Here is a 21,821-nt window from a genome sequence, read left to right as displayed (position 1 = left end):
CCTACATCCCTTTTTTGGTCCTTCGAGCTTTGTGACCTTCCGCGTTTTGGTCAAAAGCAGGATCATACGCGTGTGAGGACTTTTATCAGTGACTATCAGAACTATCAGTGCCTATCATCAGTGAACATCAGCAGCCAGCAACAGCAGTCAGCACAGCAGCACAGCAGCGTAGCATCTAGCAGTAATCAAGCATTTCAAGTAAGATCTTTCTAATTTTACACCACATTTCTCGATTCAAACCATGTCGAGTGTGGAGGAACTATTGGCGAACCAGCAGCAGCTGGTGACGCGTGTAGAGCAATCATACACTAATTTCAAGAAGGATGGCGCCGACCGAAAGACGCCGGACTACATTCAGGCGAAATTAGACGCCTTAGATCAATACTGGGCAGAAATCGAAATTAACCATAAAAAATTGAGTACGTATGAGTATGCCCAGTCGTTTACTTATTTTAAGAACAATCAATTCGAGACGGCAAAAGAGAGATTTCAGCAGATTCGATCTGCCATAGCAAATTATCAGCCGCTGGCTCCGGCGAGGGCTGGCCCGTCCACCCCGCTAATTAGGCCTGCGACACCTCTGGCAGACGCAGCAGCGTCCCGCCAGCCATCACCCTTGCCCGGCACTCAGTCTCACGGTACCAACAGCAAAACAGACGAATTATTAAGACGTCAGAACAGTAATTTTAAGGCTTTTCGACACACTATAGCAAACATCGTTCTTGATTTAATCTCCGAAAAATGGGAATTTGATCATTTACTCCGGAATATTCAGTCTCGCTGGACAGCAATAGACACTCTACACTGGGAGTTAGACGGTGAGCTAGGGGGTAGGAATTCGGAATATGAGCAAACATATTATCAGACAGAAACAGAGTACAATGACGTAGTCAAGGCTATCAACCGGAAGTTATGGTCAACTTCTCATAGGGAGCAGGTTACCCCTCAAATAGAAATACCAGTTTTCAATGGCACTTATAATCAGTGGACTTCTTTTAAAGATTTATTTACAGAGACGATACATAGTAACCCGTCATTGTCTAGTGCGCAAAAAATGCAGTTCTTAAAAACTAAAGTTAGGGGGGAGGCAGCGAGCCTCATCCAGCATCTTAATATTTCCTCAGATAATTACACTACGTGTTGGAATATTTTAAATCAAAGGTACAATAACAAAAGAATGATTTTTAATTCTCACGTCGATATTTTACTTAATATGCCAGTAGCTCATCATTTATCAATAAATCATGTTAAACGTATTCACGATACCGCTTTAGAAACTTTAAACGCTATCAAAAACATAGAAATTGATATCGCATCCTGGGATCCTTTATTAGTATATCTTTTGTCGCAAAAATTAGATTCAGAGTTGCATAGCGAATATTTGACGTCGGTAAAAAATCCGCGTGAATTACCAAAACTTGAAGATTTTTTAAAATTTTTAGAGAGTAAGTTTACTACTTTAGAGTCCTCTAAACGTAAATATGATAATAGTCCATCAAAATCGTTTAATCGTTTTGTGACACCTACTAACAAGAATACATTTGTACATAATTCTAAATATAACATGCACAAAAACTTCAACATAAAACAATCTTTCCCAACGCAAAACAAGGTATCGCAATCTTTTTCCCAGGATAAAAGTGCTTCAACGGTGAAATTGTATAAATGTCCAGTATGTAACACGAGCGATCACGCTCTTTTTAGTTGCCAGCGCTTTATCGATATGCCACATTACCTAAAGCGCAAAATCGTCAAACAGCATGACATATGTCAAAACTGCCTTTATTCTCATAACAATAAGGCTTGCTTTTCTACTAAACGTTGCAGACAATGCAATGAAAAGCATAACACTCTTTTGCACGAAGCTTATGCGCAAGCGCAACCGACGGTTTCGAAATACGAGCCAGCGCAAGTAAACTCTCACAACTCTCACGTATCTTTACAGTGTGGGATTCCAGAAATCCTTTTGGCCACAGCCATCATCAACGTGCAAAAATTAGACGGTACATACGTTCAATTGCGTGCTCTAATAGATCAAGGTTCCCAAATATCTCTAATTACTGAGCATGCAGCTCAACTGCTGAACTTGCCTCGAAAGAGATGCAAGGGTGTTGTATCTGGTGTCGGAGCCAAGGAAAGCAGCTGTAAGGGTGTTATTTCTCTTAATTGTGCAGCAATAAATAACGATTTTAAATTTGAAACGGACGTGCTGATTATGCGGAGTCTGGTTAAAAATTTACCTAGTTTTTCATTCGATAAGCCAACATGGCCATTTTTACAGAACATTTCGTTAGCCGATCCTAAATTTAACGTAAGCCGCCCAGTGGATCTGTTGCTAGGAGCCGACATATACGCTCTTATTTTATTAGACGGTATGCTTAAGGTAGATAATCTTACGCCTATTGCCCAAAACACATCATTAGGTTGGATTCTCACAGGGAACGTAAAAACTATTCAATGCAATGTAGTTTTAACCGATTTAAGTCAAATAGAAAAGTTTTGGGAAATTGAAGATATTTCCGAAACTTCAAAGTTATCAGTTAGCGATCAAAAATGTTTAGATTATTATAATGAGAATACGACGCGCCAAAAAGACGGTCGTTATGTCGTTAGGTTGCCCTTCGAGGACGATTTTGAAAACAAGCTAGGGTTGTCAAAACCCAAAGCCGTGGCTCAGTTTTTATCTTTGGAGAAAAAATTTAAGAAAAACTGTAACATGCATCAGGAATATAAAAAATTTATGGAGGAATATCGAGAATTAGGTCATATGGTACCGTCAACAGATAATTCTATTTCATCATATTTTAACACTCATCACGGTATTCAGCGTGATGACTCTACGAGCACACGCTTTAGGGTAGTTTTCAATGCATCGTGTAAAACTACTTCGGGCTTAAGTATTAATGATTTAATGCTGTCCGGGCCCAATCTACAGCAGGATCTCCAGTCTCTTATCATTAAATGGAGACAATTTCAATTCGGATTTACTGCTGACATCGAGAAAATGTTTAGAATGATACGGGTCCATGATGATGATCAAAAGTATCAAAAAATCGTGTGGAGAGACGCTCCACACGAACCTATCAAAGAGTATCAGTTACAAACGGTGACGTACGGTACCAAGGCCGCACCGTTCCTCGCGATGATGACGTTAAAAAGGCTAGCGTCAGACGAAAAATCAAACTACTTAAACAGCGCGACTCTGTCTGTTCTTATGGATTCCTTTTATATGGACGATTTAGTGCACGGTCATCATAATTTATCAGTAGCGAGGAAGCTGCAGCTGGACCTTATCAAATTGTTACAATCGGGAGGATTCCACCTTCGCAAATGGAAGTCAAATGTACCCGAATTATTAGTAGATGTCGATACAGAAACCACTCCTGGTTTCTTTTTTAAGCAAGAGCAGAGCAAAATTTTAGGGTTAGGTTGGAACCCAAATCATGATAATTTTTCTTTTCAATCAAAGATCGACTCTAACATTTCTAGAAAAACAACAAAACGGTTATTACTTTCAGAAGTTTCCAAATTATTTGACCCTCTAGGATGGCTCTCACCCGTATCGACAAAACTAAAAATCATTTTCCAAAAAACATGGCTAGCAGGCCTCAAATGGGATGACGAGCTACCTGCCGATATTTATGCGGAGTGGGTTAAAATCAAGGTCGATTTATGTAACATAAATAAAATAAATATACCGCGGTGGATAGGTACAACAGAAAACGAATGCATCGAGTTACACGGTTTCTGTGATGCGTCAACAAAGGCGTACGCAGGTGTAGTATATTGTCGTATCAACCGGGCCGAAGGGTCCCGTATAGCATTATTAGTAGGCAAGACGAGGCTCGTGCCGAGTAGCAAAACAGTATCATTACCTCGATTAGAGTTGTGCGGGGCACTTTTACTATCAAAATTAATAAATAAGGTTAAAAATTGTCTTAGCAGTTACGACATAAAAACATACGGTTGGGTCGACTCCATGATAGTTTTAGGCTGGTTAAATGGAAACCCTACTCGTTGGAATGTTTTCGTGGCTAATAGAGTTCACGAAATCACATCAATCATGCCACCGGAATGTTGGCGATATGTTAAGTCCGAAGAAAATCCAGCCGACTCAGCAAGTCGTGGCCTGAATGTGTCTCAGTTAATTGACCACCCTGTCTGGTGGCGGGGTCCAAACTGGCTTCCTAATTTTAAACATGATCATACAGATCAAACATATTTTACCGATCAAGAGCTTAAAGTTTCCGCATTAGTAAACTTGGTCACACAGGAATATCGTGACAATTGTATCATATTACAATTACTTATAAAACATAGTTCTCTAGCTAAGGTTGTTAGAATAGTAGCATATATGTTAAGATTTACATCAAGCAAAAAACAACAAACAAAAGCAAAGCACCTATCATTATCAGAGCTAAGCAAAGCAAAAAACATTATCATAAGAAATATACAATATTTAAGTTTTAACAAAGAAATTGATAATTTAAAGCATGACAAGAAAATTTCATCTAGTAGCACAATTATAAGTCTTAATCCTTTCTTAGATGAAAATAATCTTTTGAGAGTAGGCGGTCGGCTGAAACATGCCAATTTAGACCCCGAAATGAAAAATCCTATTATAATACACAATCAGAGTCGCTTAGCAGATCTAATAATTGACCAGGCCCACGAGCGCACCTTTCACGGTGGACCTCGTCTTACGTCCGCATTCATACGTAAGAAGTATTGGGTCATAGGTGGCAATAGGGCTACCAAAAAACGCCTTAGGCTATGTATCACGTGTAGGAGACACAGCCCTAGCAAGCATCAGCAATTAATGGGTGACTTGCCCGCAGCTAGAGTTAACCCTTGTAGACCTTTTCAATCGGTAGGGGTGGATTACACCGGACATATCATGATAAAGAGTAGCAAAGGCCGTGGAATTAAAAGCAGTAAAGGTTACGTTGCAGTTTTTGTATGTATGGCAACTAAGGCCGTACATCTCGAGGTCGTATCAGACCTTACCACCTCGACATTTTTAGCCGCTTTACGCCGAATGTCCGCTCGCAGAGGGACACCTAGCAAAATTTTTAGCGATAACGGTACAAATTTCTTAGGTGCCAGCAAGGTACTTCAGCAGGAATACGCGGAGTTGCAGAAAATATTTAATGATACATTTTATAGTGAAATTGCCGAAATGGGTATAAGCTGGCATTTCAATGCCCCATCATGGCCACAGGCCAGCGGTCTCTGCGAAGCGGCGGTCAAGAGCTTTAAGCACCACCTAAAACGAGTGATAGGTGACCAAAGGTTGACGTACGAGGAGTACTATACTCTCTGTACCCAGCTGGAGGCGTGTCTCAACTCCCGGCCTCTGTGTCCCATGACCGAGGACCCGGATGACCTAAATTATTTAACTCCGTCTCATTTTCTTTCATCCGGTCCGATCTTAACAATTTACGAAACTGAACAGGATTTAAGAACTCGGTGGTACTTTACACAAAAGATTTTTCACGACGTGTGGAAAAGGTGGCAGCACGAATATTTAGTTAATTTATCAGCGCGCAGTAAATGGCAGCAGTCCTTGCAAAATATTAAAATTGATGATGTGGTTATCATCCACGACAACAACCTGCCAGCAGGCAAATGGGCGTTAGGTAGAGTCGTGGAACTGCACCCAGGTAGCGACGGGTACGTTCGAGTCGTTACCTTAAAAACAAAGAACGGTTACATGAAACGTCCTGTAATAAAATTATCAATTCTACCTGTTGGAGAATCTCAAAGTGATCAATCGAATTCTATCAATCCATCAGAGCAACGAGCTCAAAAAATAGAGGAGAGACCAAAAAGGAGCACCAGAAAACGCTATAATTTGCCTACTATCATATCAGCTGTTTTGTTATTTTTTATGACCCTTATTGCTTCTTCCCAAGGCTCATTTTTTAATGATACTCCTTTAAACACTAAAGGTCTCTACTTTGATAAAATAAGTAACATGCATGTAATTAGAGACGATTGGCGCCTGGTCGTCTACTACGATATGAAGCCGTTCTGGGAAGGCATCGCGGCGTGCAAAAAGCATATTGTTTATCTCGAGAAAGCGTGCGCGGAGATAAGCTCTGTATCATATTGCGCCAGTATCTTGTTACAATTAAATCACTCCTTTAATGAGCTGCAGTACTATAATAGCTTATTAATTAATCAACATTTTGTAGCGCGCACCAGACAACGACGGGGACTTATTAACGGCGTAGGATACATCGCGAACAGTTTATTTGGCATTTTAGATCAAAATTTTGCGGATAAATACGAGCATGATATAAATATAATACATCAGAATCAAAATCATTTAGCTTCCTTATGGAAGAATCAGACCTCTTTAGTGGAGGCAGAATTTAATTATATCAAAAGAAGTGAGTCTGTAATGGAAAATCAACACAAGTCTATTTTTAAGAAAATAGGTGCCATCGATAGCTTTGTAAGCGTTTTAAAAGATAATATACAAAATGTGTCCTATATAACTGATTTTATCCTATCATCTATAACGACTAGTAACTTGATACATCATTTAACTTACATACAAAACAATTTACTGGATACAATCACTAATGTGTACGATGGAAAATTTAATATTCACATATTAACACCGGATCAGCTTAAATTAGAATTACAGAAAATATCATCCTTACTATCTAAAGATCTAGCTATTCCTTTTTATACCGATTTAACTCAATTATATCACTTGCTTAAAGTTAGAACGCGTATAAGCATTAATTATATGTTATTTGAAATAACTATCCCGTTGATAGCCAGCGACTCGTACGAGTTGTACGAATTGTATCCTATCCCCCGTAAAGCAAATAACGCGATGAAAAGCATCACTCCCATTGGGAAATATTTAGCAATTAATTTGAAGAAGGACACTTTCATTACCATGACAGAAACGGAGTTGCTCCTTTGTTTCAATCAACATTCAGAAAATATGTTATGTCGCGTCAGTAAAGCGGAATATCAACTTAAAGGTAACGAGAGTTTATGCAGAAGAAACAAAGTGACTAAAAGTTGTCTATACAGCATCGATGGGTGTGATAACATGTGGATCGACACTCACAGGATCAATACATATTTCTATTTCTGTTGTGACTACTGCTCCTTAAACATACTTTGCGACGATGAAATAAGCTCTGCACAATTATCACAGTCAGGATTGTTTAGCGTCAAACAAGGATGCTTGATTAAGTCAAAGGACTTTTCTGTTCACTCGCATAAAGAAGACGCACAAAGTATGTTACACGTAAACCCTCAGGTTTCCTTCGGGGATATCGCTCCGATCAATCATCTTTTTAACATGTCGTTCTCTGAATCATCACCAGAAGTTAATTATAACGAGTCAGCTGAACAGAGAGAACAGTTACATGCCTTACAGAAGCAACTAGACGATTTAAAGCAGAACGATCCAACACTGGAAAGCTTTTCGTATCATGACATTCATCATTATACCGCTATTTATGTCATTGCAGCGTTAATATTGATTATTGGATCATTGTTACTATGGAAATGCAAAGCGTTTGTTGTAAGAGCAGCACCTCCAATGCAAAGGAAGGCTGAAGGAATAGAGATGACTTCTCGCGGAAATATTATAGTGATGCCTCAGCAATCAAAAAGTGATCAGTGTCTTCAGAAAGTGCAAACTATTAGTGATAACAAAGTGTGTGGCCCTAGCAGGCAAAGTCGGGGCACTTCACCCGTACTTCACTCTTTTGTGTCAATCGACGACAAATAATGTATTAGCATTAAGTTAGTTTAAGGACCTATTTACTATCACCTTGTATCACCATCATCATCTTGTGGCCCGGGAGCATGTACGAGCTAGCACGTACATTGCTGATCCTACATAATTTTCCCGTAGTCCCGGCAAGTGCATACTCTCGGGCAGTTCGCTACTAGCCGTCATCAATCGCGCACTCATTTACTAGTATTAGCATTCAATCAATATATTATCATTTTATATCAAGGACTTTTAATTCAACAATCATATTCTATCATAGCACAAAAAGGGGGTAGTCGAGTAAGCAGCTCCTACAAAAATATTATATTATTATATAATAATATCCGGTGGATCGGAATAAGATCATCGATCGCATGTATGCTACACCGGAAATGTTCGGAACCATTTTCGTGGTGCGGTCCGAACCGAGTTATCGATAGGCTGTTTGTGGTTTAGTCCTAACGTCGGTGATCCCATAAATCGTACCAGCTATGAATGCATATTCCAGCAGCCTTGTGTCGATAATGGCCGACTATTGGTCACCGTGTAATGACAGTTGAGGCCGCACTGCTATAGGTGGTACAGACTGATATTACATTGATATAACTTATTGCAATATTTTTGTATACGCCCACACGTTAGCGTATAGAGGCTAGATGCTAGAGATTTCGCAAAATCACGCGAAACCGTTCATTTTGTTCTGAGAAGTAGCCTTTTCTTCGAAGGCTATACTCTCTTAAAGATATGTGATTTTTTTTCCAAAATAACTACGTAAAGTCTGGGAGTAATTGGAAGAAGGTATAGGTGGGATACTAATATAGATTACTCCTTCGATCGCAGATTCTTGGAAATCTATTGTTCTCGCGGCTCACTTGGGCCGTATGGGAGTTGAAGCGTATTAGGTACTGTATGCTCCACTGGAATGAAGCATGTTTATTGCTTGTACATATTCAGCTGCTTGAAGCTACCCGGGCATGTTCACATTGATACAGCTGAAACCAATATTGTCTTCCATCCTCCATCCACTTTTGGGACATGATTTTTGGTCAACATTCCATTATGGTACAGCCAGACAGGTCGGCCGATTTTGTGTGACCATGACCGCAAAAGCGGTAGAACTGTATCGCTTGTAATCAGGTTATTTCGATACACGTTACTACGTAGGTGGGCATTGCGCTACTTAAGTCCGATACTACATAATATTTAATCATACACAAAGATTGAATCAAAATCATAAATTGCATACTCTTAATTGGCTTTTAACAAATGTATATTATACAATTATCGCAGACAACAGCCTGTCTGTTGAGCAACGAAGGCGGGGTGACCTACTAGTTACTACTACGATTAATGACTTGATACTTCTCATACGAGGCTACAACTTGCTGACAATTTGACTGACTGTGCAAATATAAAGTGCTGTGAGTATAAGTCAGCTATATCATCAGATGTTGTAATAGTTTTGAAAATTCTTGGAAGGTTGTATATAAATAATTTGTGTTAAATATTCTGTTCTATTTTGGCTCTGATATGACCTTAAAGCACCATCATTTTCATCCCCTAACTAAGTAGATAATTAACTTAGCGGTTTGAGCGTAAAGAGGTGACAGATATAACGACAGACGAATTATTTTATTTCATGTTATTTTATTTCAAATGTTCCTAAAATCTAAAGATTCGACCACACGTGTTGCTTTAGCATGCAAATATATTTACTGTACAGCGGGGCTACAATGGTCACATTTAGCAATTCCTCTCAATCAATTCAGCAAATGAATTGTCAAAACTATCAAACTGACAAATGTCAAATCAGTACAAAAATACAGAAATGAATTGCAAGCAGAGTTGCATTTTGCGATTTTAGAAAAATGAATCACGTTATGATTCTTCAAAGCGACCATTTTAGCCCCACTGCAAATGTAATGTATTGAATTGGTGCAATCACTTTTGGCCTATTTGGCCTTGAGATTTCGGTGTCAGGTGTAATTATAACGAGATCACCGTGACTCATACGTCAACTACATCAAGCGCCGCATTACCATACTGACGTGACAAATTGTTCTTCTCACCTTCAAGCTTCAACGCTCAGAGAGAAAGTAGGGGGTAAGGACTTAGGACGTACATTTCTAAGAGGATTTGAATTTATCGACAAATTATTATTTAATAGCACCTTAGTATACATACATCTATATTAAATGCAATTAATAATTTTTCACATCACTATAATGATAAGTTAAATTCAACTTAGAAGTATTTATTGAAATTTGTTTTAAGTTTTCGTATCTTTTATCTTTGATTGCAAGTTTTTTTTTATATCTATGGACACCACTTCAGTCTGGCCCCGTGTTAATAACCTGAAGGACTTGTGTTACGGGTACCAGACAACGGAAATATATTTTATATTATACATATATATTTAAGATTTTATTATATTTAATACACATCCAAGACCCAGGAACATTGAAAACATTTTGTTCCGTCGGCGGGATTCGAACCCGCGACCGTCGACTTGCGCTACCGACGCGCCACCAACTGAGCCGTAGAGGTCGTCAAAAAAGTTGCAATGAACAGTTTAACGGCCGTTCCCAATATTTGATCTATCTCTGGCTTTGCCCTACTAGAGATAGGAATAGCTCACAATTGACATAATAATTTAAAATATATGTCTCTAATGTCTAATGTGAGCTATTCCTATCTCTAGTAGGGCCAAACCAGAGATAGATCAAATATTGGGAACCGCCGTAAATAAAGCCTGAACGTAAATGGCTCAAATGCTTCCTTAGACTCTATTTAAACAATAATTATAAGTAGAAATATTTTAGTCTAAAACATCGACACACTACATCACTAGCAATATGAAAAACATTCAAAGCTCACATTGTGTTGATTTCGAAAGCATCGTTATAACTAGTGCAGCTATCGAGCGATCAGCCTAATGGTTGCCGTCAGCCTGTGTCAGCTACTGCAGACATGATTGATTCCTTCAACACAACGTATACTAATTTAGATTTAATGCCCATTAGTTTGAGAAGGTTGGTTACTCAAGTCAACGAAGAAGTATAGATGCCGTATTTCTTTGCTATAATTGTGTTCTTGACTTGGTTTTCAGTCGAATATTTAATTAATAGGTACCGACAATTAGCAAGCTATTATTATGAAATTTAATGACGATTTATGATTAAATTTTGATTAAATTTCAAGCGATAAGTGTCATTATTACCTAACAGTTTCTAAGCCACAACTCTTTAACGGAAAATCAATGTCGGCCTCAAAATAGCTTAAGAATTTTATTATTCTGACACATAGCATCTTAAGGGGTTTTTCAGCTTGTCAGCTTATGTTGCATGAATGGACCATTGTCTGAACACAGATTAGTGACTTTTTTTGTTCCGTAAAATACCTTTGAGCAGCTTAATTATGTTACTGCATTAAAATCGGTCTTACGGCTTACCTGACACCTATCATAACCTAAAATCGCATTCACTGTGCTGGTAAATCCAGTCTCCTTGGCCATAAATCTTAAAAAGTTTATAGGGAACCGACTGAGAAGTATGCTGGGCCATGCCTTATATGGGAATAACCGGCAAATACCTAAAGGCTGCTCCACAGGACGCCTTGTTAGGCTCACTAATGATGGTTTTGGTCGCCATACTTATTTATTTCCCTAATATGGCTAGCAAACAAAGTACTGAATTATAAAAGGTGGTTTTAACGTAAGAATGTTGCTAAAAAGAACTACTTGTTCCCAAGTACTGCTGAGTTCAAAGATGTAAGTAGTACGATAAACAAAAAAGGTCGCTTGAAAATCACGTTTGGGGTGGTTAATTTGGGCCAATTTTAAGAAGCCTTTCTCAAAATATTACGTCGTAGCCGTTCCTGAGCGTTAAAAACTCCATTTTTTTTTAATGTTGACTAGACTCATGTCTAGTCAACATTAAAAAAAACTTGAGTTTAAAAGTAAACGACACCCATGTAGTCATCTACATGGGTGTCGTTTACTTTTTCTATTGTATAATAATAATCTGTACTGCAGCTTTGCACAATACATTTCTGATGAGGGTAGTTGAATACAATAATAAGTGTCACTTGAAGAGAAGTTTGTGTCAATGTGATGTGAAATTTGATGGATTTCTTATAAAACTAATTAATATCAGTTTAAGGTTTAATTATGTTTGATGAAAGTAGAAATTAGAATATTTAAAGTACACAATAATTTAGGTATTACACAGGTAAAAATTTACTGTTAGCATTGAATTACTCCTAATATTATGTATGATATCGACAAGTGCTGCTCGACAGGTCCTTAAAAAGTTTGGGCTTGAACTAGGACACCTCAAAACATATTAATTTTTAATGTGATTGAAGTTTGATTCGTATACGTAATCGTATTATTACATCTATGCGTTCCAGCGCCCGTTTACACTATTTGAGTAGCAACTCAGCGCTGTATTGGATCACTGGAATAACATAAACTGGCCAGTAAGCGATTCAACTCATGCCTGGTCTAGTGCCAACTTTGTTGATACTTTTTTATTGCTTATCTTCCTCGACAAGAATTGCAGTTAAGAACCAGCTAATGGTAAATTAATTGATCAACTAATTATGTCTTTACTGATACTGCTATATTTGTTTGGTTACAGAAACATTAGAAAAGTTGTTGTGGTAGGTCATTGTTATTTACCTACCTATTTGTTCGTTTCAGGATCTTCTCGAGAGGATATTTCGTTTATTTGACGTGGAAAGACAAGATTTTCTGGTGCAGGAGGACTGGATTGAGTTCCTAAAGGAGAGGTTAACGTAAGTTATTTAGTACTTGTTATCATACTCAAGGATAGAATTTATAGCATCCTTTTGACTAAAGAAACAAATACCTAGTTCGTATGAAATACAGCAGGCTATTTGTTTTTATGCAAATTTTATTTTAATTTTATGAAAATATATTATTCAGTGCTGTTTACTCACGGTAATATACTTTTTCAGAGATGAGAAGCAACAAGACTTCGTGGAGCAAATTGAAAGCGTGGCCTATGTGGTCTGCGGAGAGAATGTTATCACAGTTGAAAGTTTTCAACTGATACTAAAGAACAAAGTGGTATGAAAAGTTTTAATTTTGGAGGTCTGTCTTGTCTGCCCTCCCGCTTTGTACACTTACGATTTGATCTCTTAAAATTCCAAGTTTGTCTAGGACTACGTACTTTGTAAAAAACTTTAATGCCTGTTTTCACCAATGCAACGGTCTCCTAACGCTAAGTGTTCCCCTAGCGGCCATTAAGGGTACATATCCTTCAAGATTTCATGAATTTCTGTGTGTCACGTTCTATCACGTTATTCACGTTAATAGACTAATTAAAAAAACTAAGTACTTCTTAAAAATATTTTGTTTACCATCGACTTAGGGTAAAAATATACCTTCCAGCAATCATCATGTTTTCAGGTTACGAATAAGTTGCTACGAGTGGTGGACACAGGAGGTGACGGCTCTGTCACAGCTGACGATATCATGGAGTTCATATCAGCGATTTCCAGTTGCAGGTAGGTCTCGCACAACTTTGAGATCTCTCGACAAAATTGTAAAAGCGCAACATCGAGATTAGATGTCATGTTATTGTTAGCTGATATTGGTCACGTGCGCCTTTCGTCCCCTCCAGTTTCGCTAAGTGATCTTTAAGTTGTTCACGGCCTATAATATTGATTTACTCGAAACACTCTCTTTAAAAACATTTATCTTTCTCATTTATTTTGTATTACTCAATTTATTAAATCCAGTTGAACTTACTATAACGCACTTTATGTTTTCAGACCGCGAGTGGGAATAGACAAACCGAGTGTAGACAGACTAGAGCAGCTGTTTCAACAGACAGTTGGTGACCAGAAGGAAATAACAAGAGAGCAGTTTCAGAAAATTGTCGTTTCTAAAAATGTAAGGTTTAAAGCCAGTCTTCAGGTTGGGCCACGATGAATTATCATGATTACCACCATGATTATGAACCTATCTGTATCATACATATTCTTATTCCCCCAATGGGGATTATCCATTTTTTTTTTAATTTTGCTCATTACAAAAACATTTCGAGGAATAAGGTCAGTGATCGTTTTTCTGTATATAAACGAAAAAAATACCTATTAGTTACTTATATTTTTGAACAAATATGTTTAACCTTAGTTTGACCTTCAATGGCGTTAAATTAGCAATAAATTCGACCAACATTACGTTTCGAACTTTTGGTAAGCTTCTCGTATCAGTATAAATGAGAACTTGCATTTGACGAACCAGCCATTATAAATAAGATTGAAAGGAAATTTAAAACATAGTGCAGAGGTCAATTGGCCGCCGATGATGACGTCAGAGCGAAACTTTAAAAATTTATTGAGAAAAAACTAGCCAATGAATTTCAAAATTATTTAATTCATATTCTTTAAATACCCTATTTTAACGAAAAAAAATGTAAAAAGTACATGTGATTTTTTTTGGACAATGCCCATTACAAACTAATTAAATGCCTTTCGACACGTCCATAATCACTTGAATTGGTCTATCATGGACCAAATTGTAGAGGACGCAAAAACTTATCTTATTGGACAAAAAGTATTTTCTCTTTAAATAATGAAAATTAGGCTTACAACGGTATGTTTATTTCAGCCATTTTTCACGGAGAGAGTATTTCAAATCTTCGACGAAGACAACTCTGGTACAATCTCGCATCAGGAGTTCATAGCGGCAGTCCATCGCTTCGGAAGACAGACTCCTGAAGACAAAATACGGTTCCTGTTCAAAGTTTATGACTTAGATGGTATTGTAAAATTATTGTTTTATTGCATCTTGTTTACTTTTAAAAAGTTATCTTATTCTTGTTTTTCAATTTTAACTTGTCTCATCTTAATGCTACCTAAAGCATCTTTACTTTGTAATATTGTTATTCTCTTCTTTATATTTGTCGCTTCTTATTTTAATTTAATGGCTGCTAAAACTTTGGAATTATAAATTTTCTCTCGATAAAAGCTTTGCTGTTTTCCTATTTTATTTTGAATTTGGAATTTATTTGAAAATCGAATATTAACTTTATTCAAACAGGCGATGGGTTAATCCAGCATCGAGAGCTACAGCACGTGATGCGGGCGTGCATGGAGGAGAACGGCATGCAGTTCAGTGATGACCAGCTCATGGACCTCACTGGTGCGATGTTCGAAGACGCGGACGTTGAGGGTCGGGGTGCTATTACGTACGAGGGGCTGAGGGACCAACTGAACAAACACGAGGGACTGCTTGAAAACCTTTCGATAACGTTAGTAGGTTTATATACAACTAGATGTTGCAACGGAGTTGAGTTGCTCAGAAAATTCGTACATCTCAGAGGAACGAAGGAAGTGATAAAATTATTAAAAGCTATCCTTTTCCAGGTGGCATTATAGTATCTCCGTTTCAAGTTTAATTAAAATTTGTTTAGGGGATAAAGAGCGACGAGGTCAGCGACAGACACAAATACTATATTAGCAGAGATAACACAAACCGCGCTTTTAATACTTTTGTATTCGTTTATGATATAGGCATGAAAGGACAAAAGATTATCTGAATTTTATTTTGTATAATTTACCAATTTTAATACTTCCTAATTTCTGTTTCAGTATAGATCGCTGGCTAGTTCCACCTCCGCCAAAACCGAAGCCAAAATCCTTCCCCCAGAGGCTAGCCAAAATGAAGCCATACCAACTGTCGTTACCTTACTTCAGGAACAACTACGTCTTCGTCAGCTACTTATTTGTCTTCTTCATCATCAACTTCGGTCTATTCGTGGCGAGGATAGTGGAGTACTGGAATTCCAATGTTTTTGTCATCTTTGCAAGAGCGTGTGGTAAGTTCTATAAGCGACTGCGCCGAAGTGGTCGTGATATATTTTAAGAATGTTAATTATATTAAAAAGGGGAAAGTTTAAAAGCCAATTCGTTATTTGATCACGGCTCACGCAAAATCAGTTTTATGGATTTTGATCAAAAATAGCTCATGTAATTTGTTTAGATTCTGGCTTAAGAGGATACACCAGGGGCTAGAGAAATGAAAAAAAGTACGTATAATATCTATAGCTGTCTCCCTTACCTCAAGCCTATACCGCAGAACGCGATAGAGACAACTGCAGAAAATCAACGATTCGTTGTCCCCTGATTCCTTCTCCAAAACTTAACCGATTTAAATACTTTTTCATTAAAGAGGCTTGAGCTGTGTTCCTATGTTTTATTTTTTTTTTCGTAAAATCTAGCAGCCAAATCTGTTTTCTGGATGTTTGAACACAGCGAAAAATCTGGCAATTTTTTTGGGTTTTTGAACGTTCATATTTTATTTAATAATTAATTTATGAAAAAAAAAATAAAGAAAACATAGGGACATTGTATTAGTGGCCGTAGATATTCAGGAAAAAAATTATAACTCTACTAGCATTATCCAGGGAGGAAACAGGGGACAACGTTTGTATGGAAAAAAAGGGCGATGTGGACTCCTCCTAGTCTAAAGAGGCTTTTATTTGTGTTTTACCTACGTTTTCCGTATTATAAGAGAACGGTTCTGTACCGCACGAAAACCTCTTGTTTGGCAGACTCAGTGCCAGATTTACATTTTTATGAGTTTATTATATTTTTATTTCCGCCACCACCTGTAAGAAATCTGCGCGTGCCCTAGGAGCTTTAAGCCGCTTCCTTAGGATGCTGCCGACCCGGGCCGCGGCCTATGCGGCCTTTTTATAAATCTAGGGCTGGGCAGACTATACAAAGTTTTATGAAAACACCTTTTACTTGAAGTACTTTTCATCCCGAAAAAGAAACTTTGTTACCGTCGTACACTGTAATAAGTCAGTTTTAATAAATCGATTCTATTTTTCTTTTACTAGGTCAATGTCTAAACTTCAACTGCACATGGGCGTTAGTCCTGATGCTAAGGCGTTGTATCACATCTCTCCGGACGCGCGGGCTGGGGGAAGTCCTGCCGCTGGACCACCACGTCTACCTCCATAAGATCACCGGAGTCCTGATTGTGATTTACAGTGTGATACACACTATCATGCACTTGTGTAACTTCAGTAAGTAAATAAAAAAAATCAAGTTGATACATTGCAAAGAAATATGTTATTCTAATCATTATAGTGACGTAATTTCTGCGAGAATAATAATAACTAGAGATCGCCCAATGGTCGAAATTCGACCTTACTTGCAACGACATTAGGACTACTATCCATATTTTGTAAAAAATATTGACTTCATCATAGTTTTTTTCAATCTTGTCTCTGGGACTCAGCTGATCTCAGACTGGCCGTTTAAGCATTGTCTAATAGCATCTAAAATTAAATAAAAAAAAAACAATAATCCATTTTCAATTTTTTTTTCTTGGCTACTTGACACAATTTTGCGTATGTTGTGCCACAGACGAGTAAAAGGTACGGAACTAGCGGAAGGAATAACAGGAACGGAATTTGGAAAAGTTAATTATTATAGTTTTTAAAATACAACATAAATTTAAAAAACAAAAGAGTAATAATATAATACAACTTTAAAAATTAAATATTAATATTATTTATAGATAAGTATTTACTTAAACAAATATATACATGTTTATTATTATAACTTAGCAATATATTTACAGAAGTAGGAAATGGGATAGGTATAGACCATTTTCAATTTGTCAACTTGTTGTCAACAGACTTCAACCATAAATGAAAGAGTATAATTCGTATATATAGGCTTGTCACTCAAAAATCTGTCATTTTTCCTAGTAGTAGTGTCGTTGTGTGTGTAACGTTTATTTGTTAAAAATATATATGATAAAAGCATCATTTTAAAATAATATTAGCTCGATGCACTCCTTCACCATATAAACTATAACTCTGCGAAATTTCATGCACCTACGTTTCCCCATTTTTCGTAAAAAGGGTTACAAAGTTTTTCTCTCACGTATTAACATATAGATATGTCGCAAGCAAAATTAAATAGATTTGTTACAGACAAAGCGTTTTTGCTAAAACAACAAATTCATAGTTTCATATCAGCTACACTTAATAGTGCACTTGCGAAAGTGTGCCCTTAAGTCTATCTGGCCAGTGACCACTGAACCGATTTTGATACTGCCAAGCTTCGGCACGAATGGGCCGGCTCGACCGGAAAAATACCACGGGGTCACAGAAAACAGGCGTGAAACATGGTGAAACAGTCCTGTTTCGCCGAGTGAGTGTGTTTACCGGAGGCCCAATCCCCTACCCTATTCCCTTCCTTACCCTCTCCTACCCTATTCCCTTCCGTACCCTCCCCTCCTCTATTCCCTTCCTTACCCTCCCCTACCCTATTTCCCTATGCCCTCTTAAAAGGCCGGCAACGCACCTGCAGTTTTCTGATGTTACGAGTGTCCATGGGCGACGGAAGTTGCTTTCCATCATTTGGCCCGTTTGTTGTTTGCCCCCTGGAACAGCTCCAGCTAACATCTTTACCTTCAAACTTCCAGGCAGTGCCGGTTTTAGCACTACGAGCACTCTAGGCGAAATTTCTTCGGCAACCAGGGTTGCCAACGCCATTGTTCGCCTTCCGTTCCCCTTTTGTTGGGCGCCCTGGGCGGTTGCCTAGCGTTACCACTGCCCCCCCCACCCCTTCAAACGCCGCTCCTGCTTCCAGGTCTCGTAGTAGTGAACGACCCGGTGCTGAACGCTCGGAACTGGACGACGTGGGAGTGGGTGTGCACTTCGCGGCCGGGGCTGTTCGGGCTGTGCGGCGGCTGCGCCAACCCCAGCGGCATTGTGCTGCTGGCTGCCCTCATCGCGCTTGCAGCTGCTAGCAGACCTAAGCTGAGAGCTGGAGGGTATTTTGAGGTATACGTTATAGATAAGTAGACTAGCTGTAGTCTAGTAGAGACGCGTTGTTTCCGAACTCCATTTTTATCTATTACGTGACCTAAATACGATATTTCACTTTTAAAGAACTCGCACTTACTACGCTGAACCGTGAGCCCCGCGTCGTTCAATCGCTCTAACACAGTCACCAATCGACTTATGTGTTTTTCAGTGTCAGCCGCTGTCACCAATATATCATCTAACAGAAATATAATCCCGTCTATACCGGCGAGAAGGCACTCCATCGCCCGTTGAAACATTGCAGGCGCGTTAGATAAACCAAACACGAGCCTAGTAAATTTGAAAAGCCCACGGTGGGTATTTATGCAAGTTAACATTTGTGAGTCCTTATTTAGAACCAGCTGATTATAGGCGCTCGAAAGATCAATTTTACTAAACCTAATGCCTCCGTGTAATTTTGAAAGTAAATCATTCACTGTAGGAAGGGGGTATTGATCTACTATTAATTGTTTATTAATAGTCACCGAGTAATCGGCACACAACCTTATATTGCCGTCTTTTTTTAAAACCGGCACTATAGGTGATGCATATTGCGAATGTTCGACGGGTTTAATGATACTTAAACTTAATAACCGATCCAGTTCCTTATCTAACTTCTCTTTTATCGCGTACGGCACGGGTCTAGCTTTAAAGAAAATAGGCTTCGATTCAGGTTTTACCCGCAACTCGACCGTATATTTATTAAATAATCCTAATTGATTAGAAAACACTCTCGGAAATTTATTTAAAATTTTCTCCGTTACATTTTTATATTCTTGCGACTCCGTAAAAATGGCTCGGACATAATTTTCCGAGGCGGCGGGGGCCAGCTCTAAATTAAATTCGCGAATAAAATTTCGCCCTAGGAGCGGCGGTCCGCCATTTTGAACAACATACACCGCTAATTCCCGCGTAACCCCTTTGTATGTTATCGGTACAAAAATTGTGCCTAAACATTTGATACGTTCCCCTGTGTAGCTAAATAACTTTTTACCGGTCAACGTTAACTTAAATTCCTTGAATTTCGAACAATATATTTTTTCAGGTATTAAACTGACTGCCGAACCGCTATCTATTAGAAACTCTAAGAACATTTGACCCATTTTTACACTTTCTGTCATAGGCCTGCCCTTTACGCACCGTATATTAAAGCACTTACCATCATCTCCATCGTCCGCACCACTCACCACAAAGTTGACCTTTGTCGCACTTCCTGAACACATTTTACGCAAGTGACCTTTTTCACCACACTTTTTGCACTTGTAGTTTTTATACCGACACTGGCTTGATTTATGATTTGCGAGTCCACACACTCTGCACTTATCCTTCTTGTCGATATGGAAAACTCCTTCTGCTCCTGAAGCCGTGCCGATGCCGCTGCTCGCCCCCGGTGAAGCCACAGAAGACGCCTGGCGCGCGCTTTTGACGCTTTCCGCCAGATCTATAGCCTTCGCCAGGGTTAAATCCTCTTGGTTCTGCGTGAACAGTTTGTCCCTTTCGTGACCTGCGGCCATACCCATGATGAACCGGTCTAGTAGTGCTTCCTCCAAATTCTTGAATGCGCAGTGCGCTGCTAGTCCTCGGAGCCTGGCCGCCCACTGCGCGTGAGTTTCCCCAGGGTGCTGCACTGCCGCGTAGAATATGGACTTCTCAGCAAAGCCGAACCTTTTTGGAGTGAAGTGCCCGTCCAGTAGCTCGATGACTGCTGTAAAGGTGATCTCCTCCACCTTATTCGGCAAAGCCAAATCCCTGACCAACATGAATGTTTGTTCACTCATAGCGCTCAATAAAATCGCCCGCCGCTTGACCGCCATTTTGTCAGTCTCATCATCGATGTTATTGGCTATAAACCACTGATTTATCCGTGATTTGTAGCTACTCCATTCTTGAGAACGATGATCGAACGAAGATAAAACTCCGAAAACTGTCGACATGGTAAATAATTAAACTTTGCACTCGCGGGTTGCCTCGTCGCCACGTGTTACGTACGGAAGCGGGCAATTAGGGTTTAGGACGCGTCTAATGAAACAGGTGGTCAATTTCGCACTGTCATTTATTGGGACAACGTATCGGCGCTCTGCCACGCGGGGGTGCGCGGGCGCGCGGGGGAGTGCACGCTTCGGGCGTATTACAGATTAGAAATAATTATTAATCTGTGATCAAACATACATAACATCTCTCCCCCTTTTAGTAAGTGATATATACGAGTTAACACAAGTGAAGTATCTAACTAACTTAACTCTACAACTTAACCTAAGAACATAACCTTACGACTAATCTTGAGACCGTGACGGTGGTGTGGAAAACACGGGACTTATCTCACGTCGCCGGCCGCCGACAACTCGTTCAGACGACCTCGGACTCTCTAGTTCAGCCTCCTGTCCCCCCTCTGAGTCGGAGGCAATCCCTGTGTCGGGCGGCGCTGCGGAATAAATGTCAGGCGCCACATCAGGCACCAGGTCTAGATCCCAGCGATTACCACTCGAAGTGAAATTGTCACTCAAGCGTCTCGGTCTCATATGATCCACATGTCGGGTGATCTCGGCCTCCCAGCACGGTACAAAAATTTTATATATAACGTTTCCTATTTTACTTAAAACTATGCCCTCTACCCAACATATTCTTTTAGCACTCGCATTTTTAATCACCCATACCGGGTCATTGTCTTTAAAAATCGGTCTCTCCACACCTTTATAGTTCTTACTCTGCAAGCACTGTTTGTGGTCCACCGCTGAGGCGAGCGCTGCGGACGACGGCGACGCAGGCGGTGTGACGGTGCGTAATAGGTCTAGCCGCGAGCGCAGAGCGCGCCCGAATACTAATTCCGCGGGTGACTTGTCCGTGGTACTGTTCTTAGAGTTCCTGTAGTCGAATAAAAATTTTGTCATTTTTTCGCGAATATTCTTTTTGTTGCAACCCTCTAAAAATAAACTATTTAACCCTTTTTTAACAATTTTCACGAAACTTTCAGCCTGTCCGTTGCTGGCAGGGTGATATGCCGGGGAAGAAACGTGTTTTATACCGTTAATTAAACAAAACTCATTAAATTCCTTAGAAGCGAATGAAGTCCCATTGTCGGTCACTACTACGCTCGGAATTCCGAACCGCGACATGAACTCACATAAATTTGTGATAACCGCTCTAGTGTTGTACGTTAAGGATACATCATAAACCTCGACCCATTTGCTATATGCGTCCACGACGATAAAAAA

The 21,821-nt window shown here is 39.2% G+C and overlaps 1 protein-coding gene across 2 annotated transcripts in view; it reads left to right on the top strand.

Moving 5' to 3' along the window:
• The window catches only part of LOC121728294 (NADPH oxidase 5), a 42,422-nt gene that overhangs the window by 14,441 nt on the left and 6,160 nt on the right, over positions 1-21,821 (top strand). Inside the window, exons 1-10 of one of the 2 annotated variants that reach the window (XM_042116443.1) lie at positions 11,844-11,979; positions 12,453-12,547; positions 12,731-12,842; positions 13,185-13,282; positions 13,550-13,670; positions 14,391-14,541; positions 14,823-15,033; positions 15,374-15,600; positions 16,627-16,815; positions 18,395-18,588. In XM_042116443.1, coding sequence (XP_041972377.1) covers positions 11,926-11,979; positions 12,453-12,547; positions 12,731-12,842; positions 13,185-13,282; positions 13,550-13,670; positions 14,391-14,541; positions 14,823-15,033; positions 15,374-15,600; positions 16,627-16,815; positions 18,395-18,588 — 1,452 coding nt within the window. In that variant the 5' untranslated portion in view covers positions 11,844-11,925. Of the gene's footprint in view, positions 1-11,843; positions 11,980-12,452; positions 12,548-12,730; positions 12,843-13,184; positions 13,283-13,549; positions 13,671-14,390; positions 14,542-14,822; positions 15,034-15,373; positions 15,601-16,626; positions 16,816-18,394; positions 18,589-21,821 lie in introns of those variants that run through there. The other variant, XM_042116442.1, reaches the window with a different exon arrangement.

The sequence above is a fragment of the Aricia agestis genome, chromosome 6 (assembly GCF_905147365.1).
Source record: "Aricia agestis chromosome 6, ilAriAges1.1, whole genome shotgun sequence".
In the NCBI taxonomy this organism is placed as follows: domain Eukaryota; kingdom Metazoa; phylum Arthropoda; class Insecta; order Lepidoptera; family Lycaenidae; genus Aricia; species Aricia agestis.
Note: the sequence above shows the minus strand (reverse complement) of the source record. Positions and strands in the feature narration are given on the sequence as shown.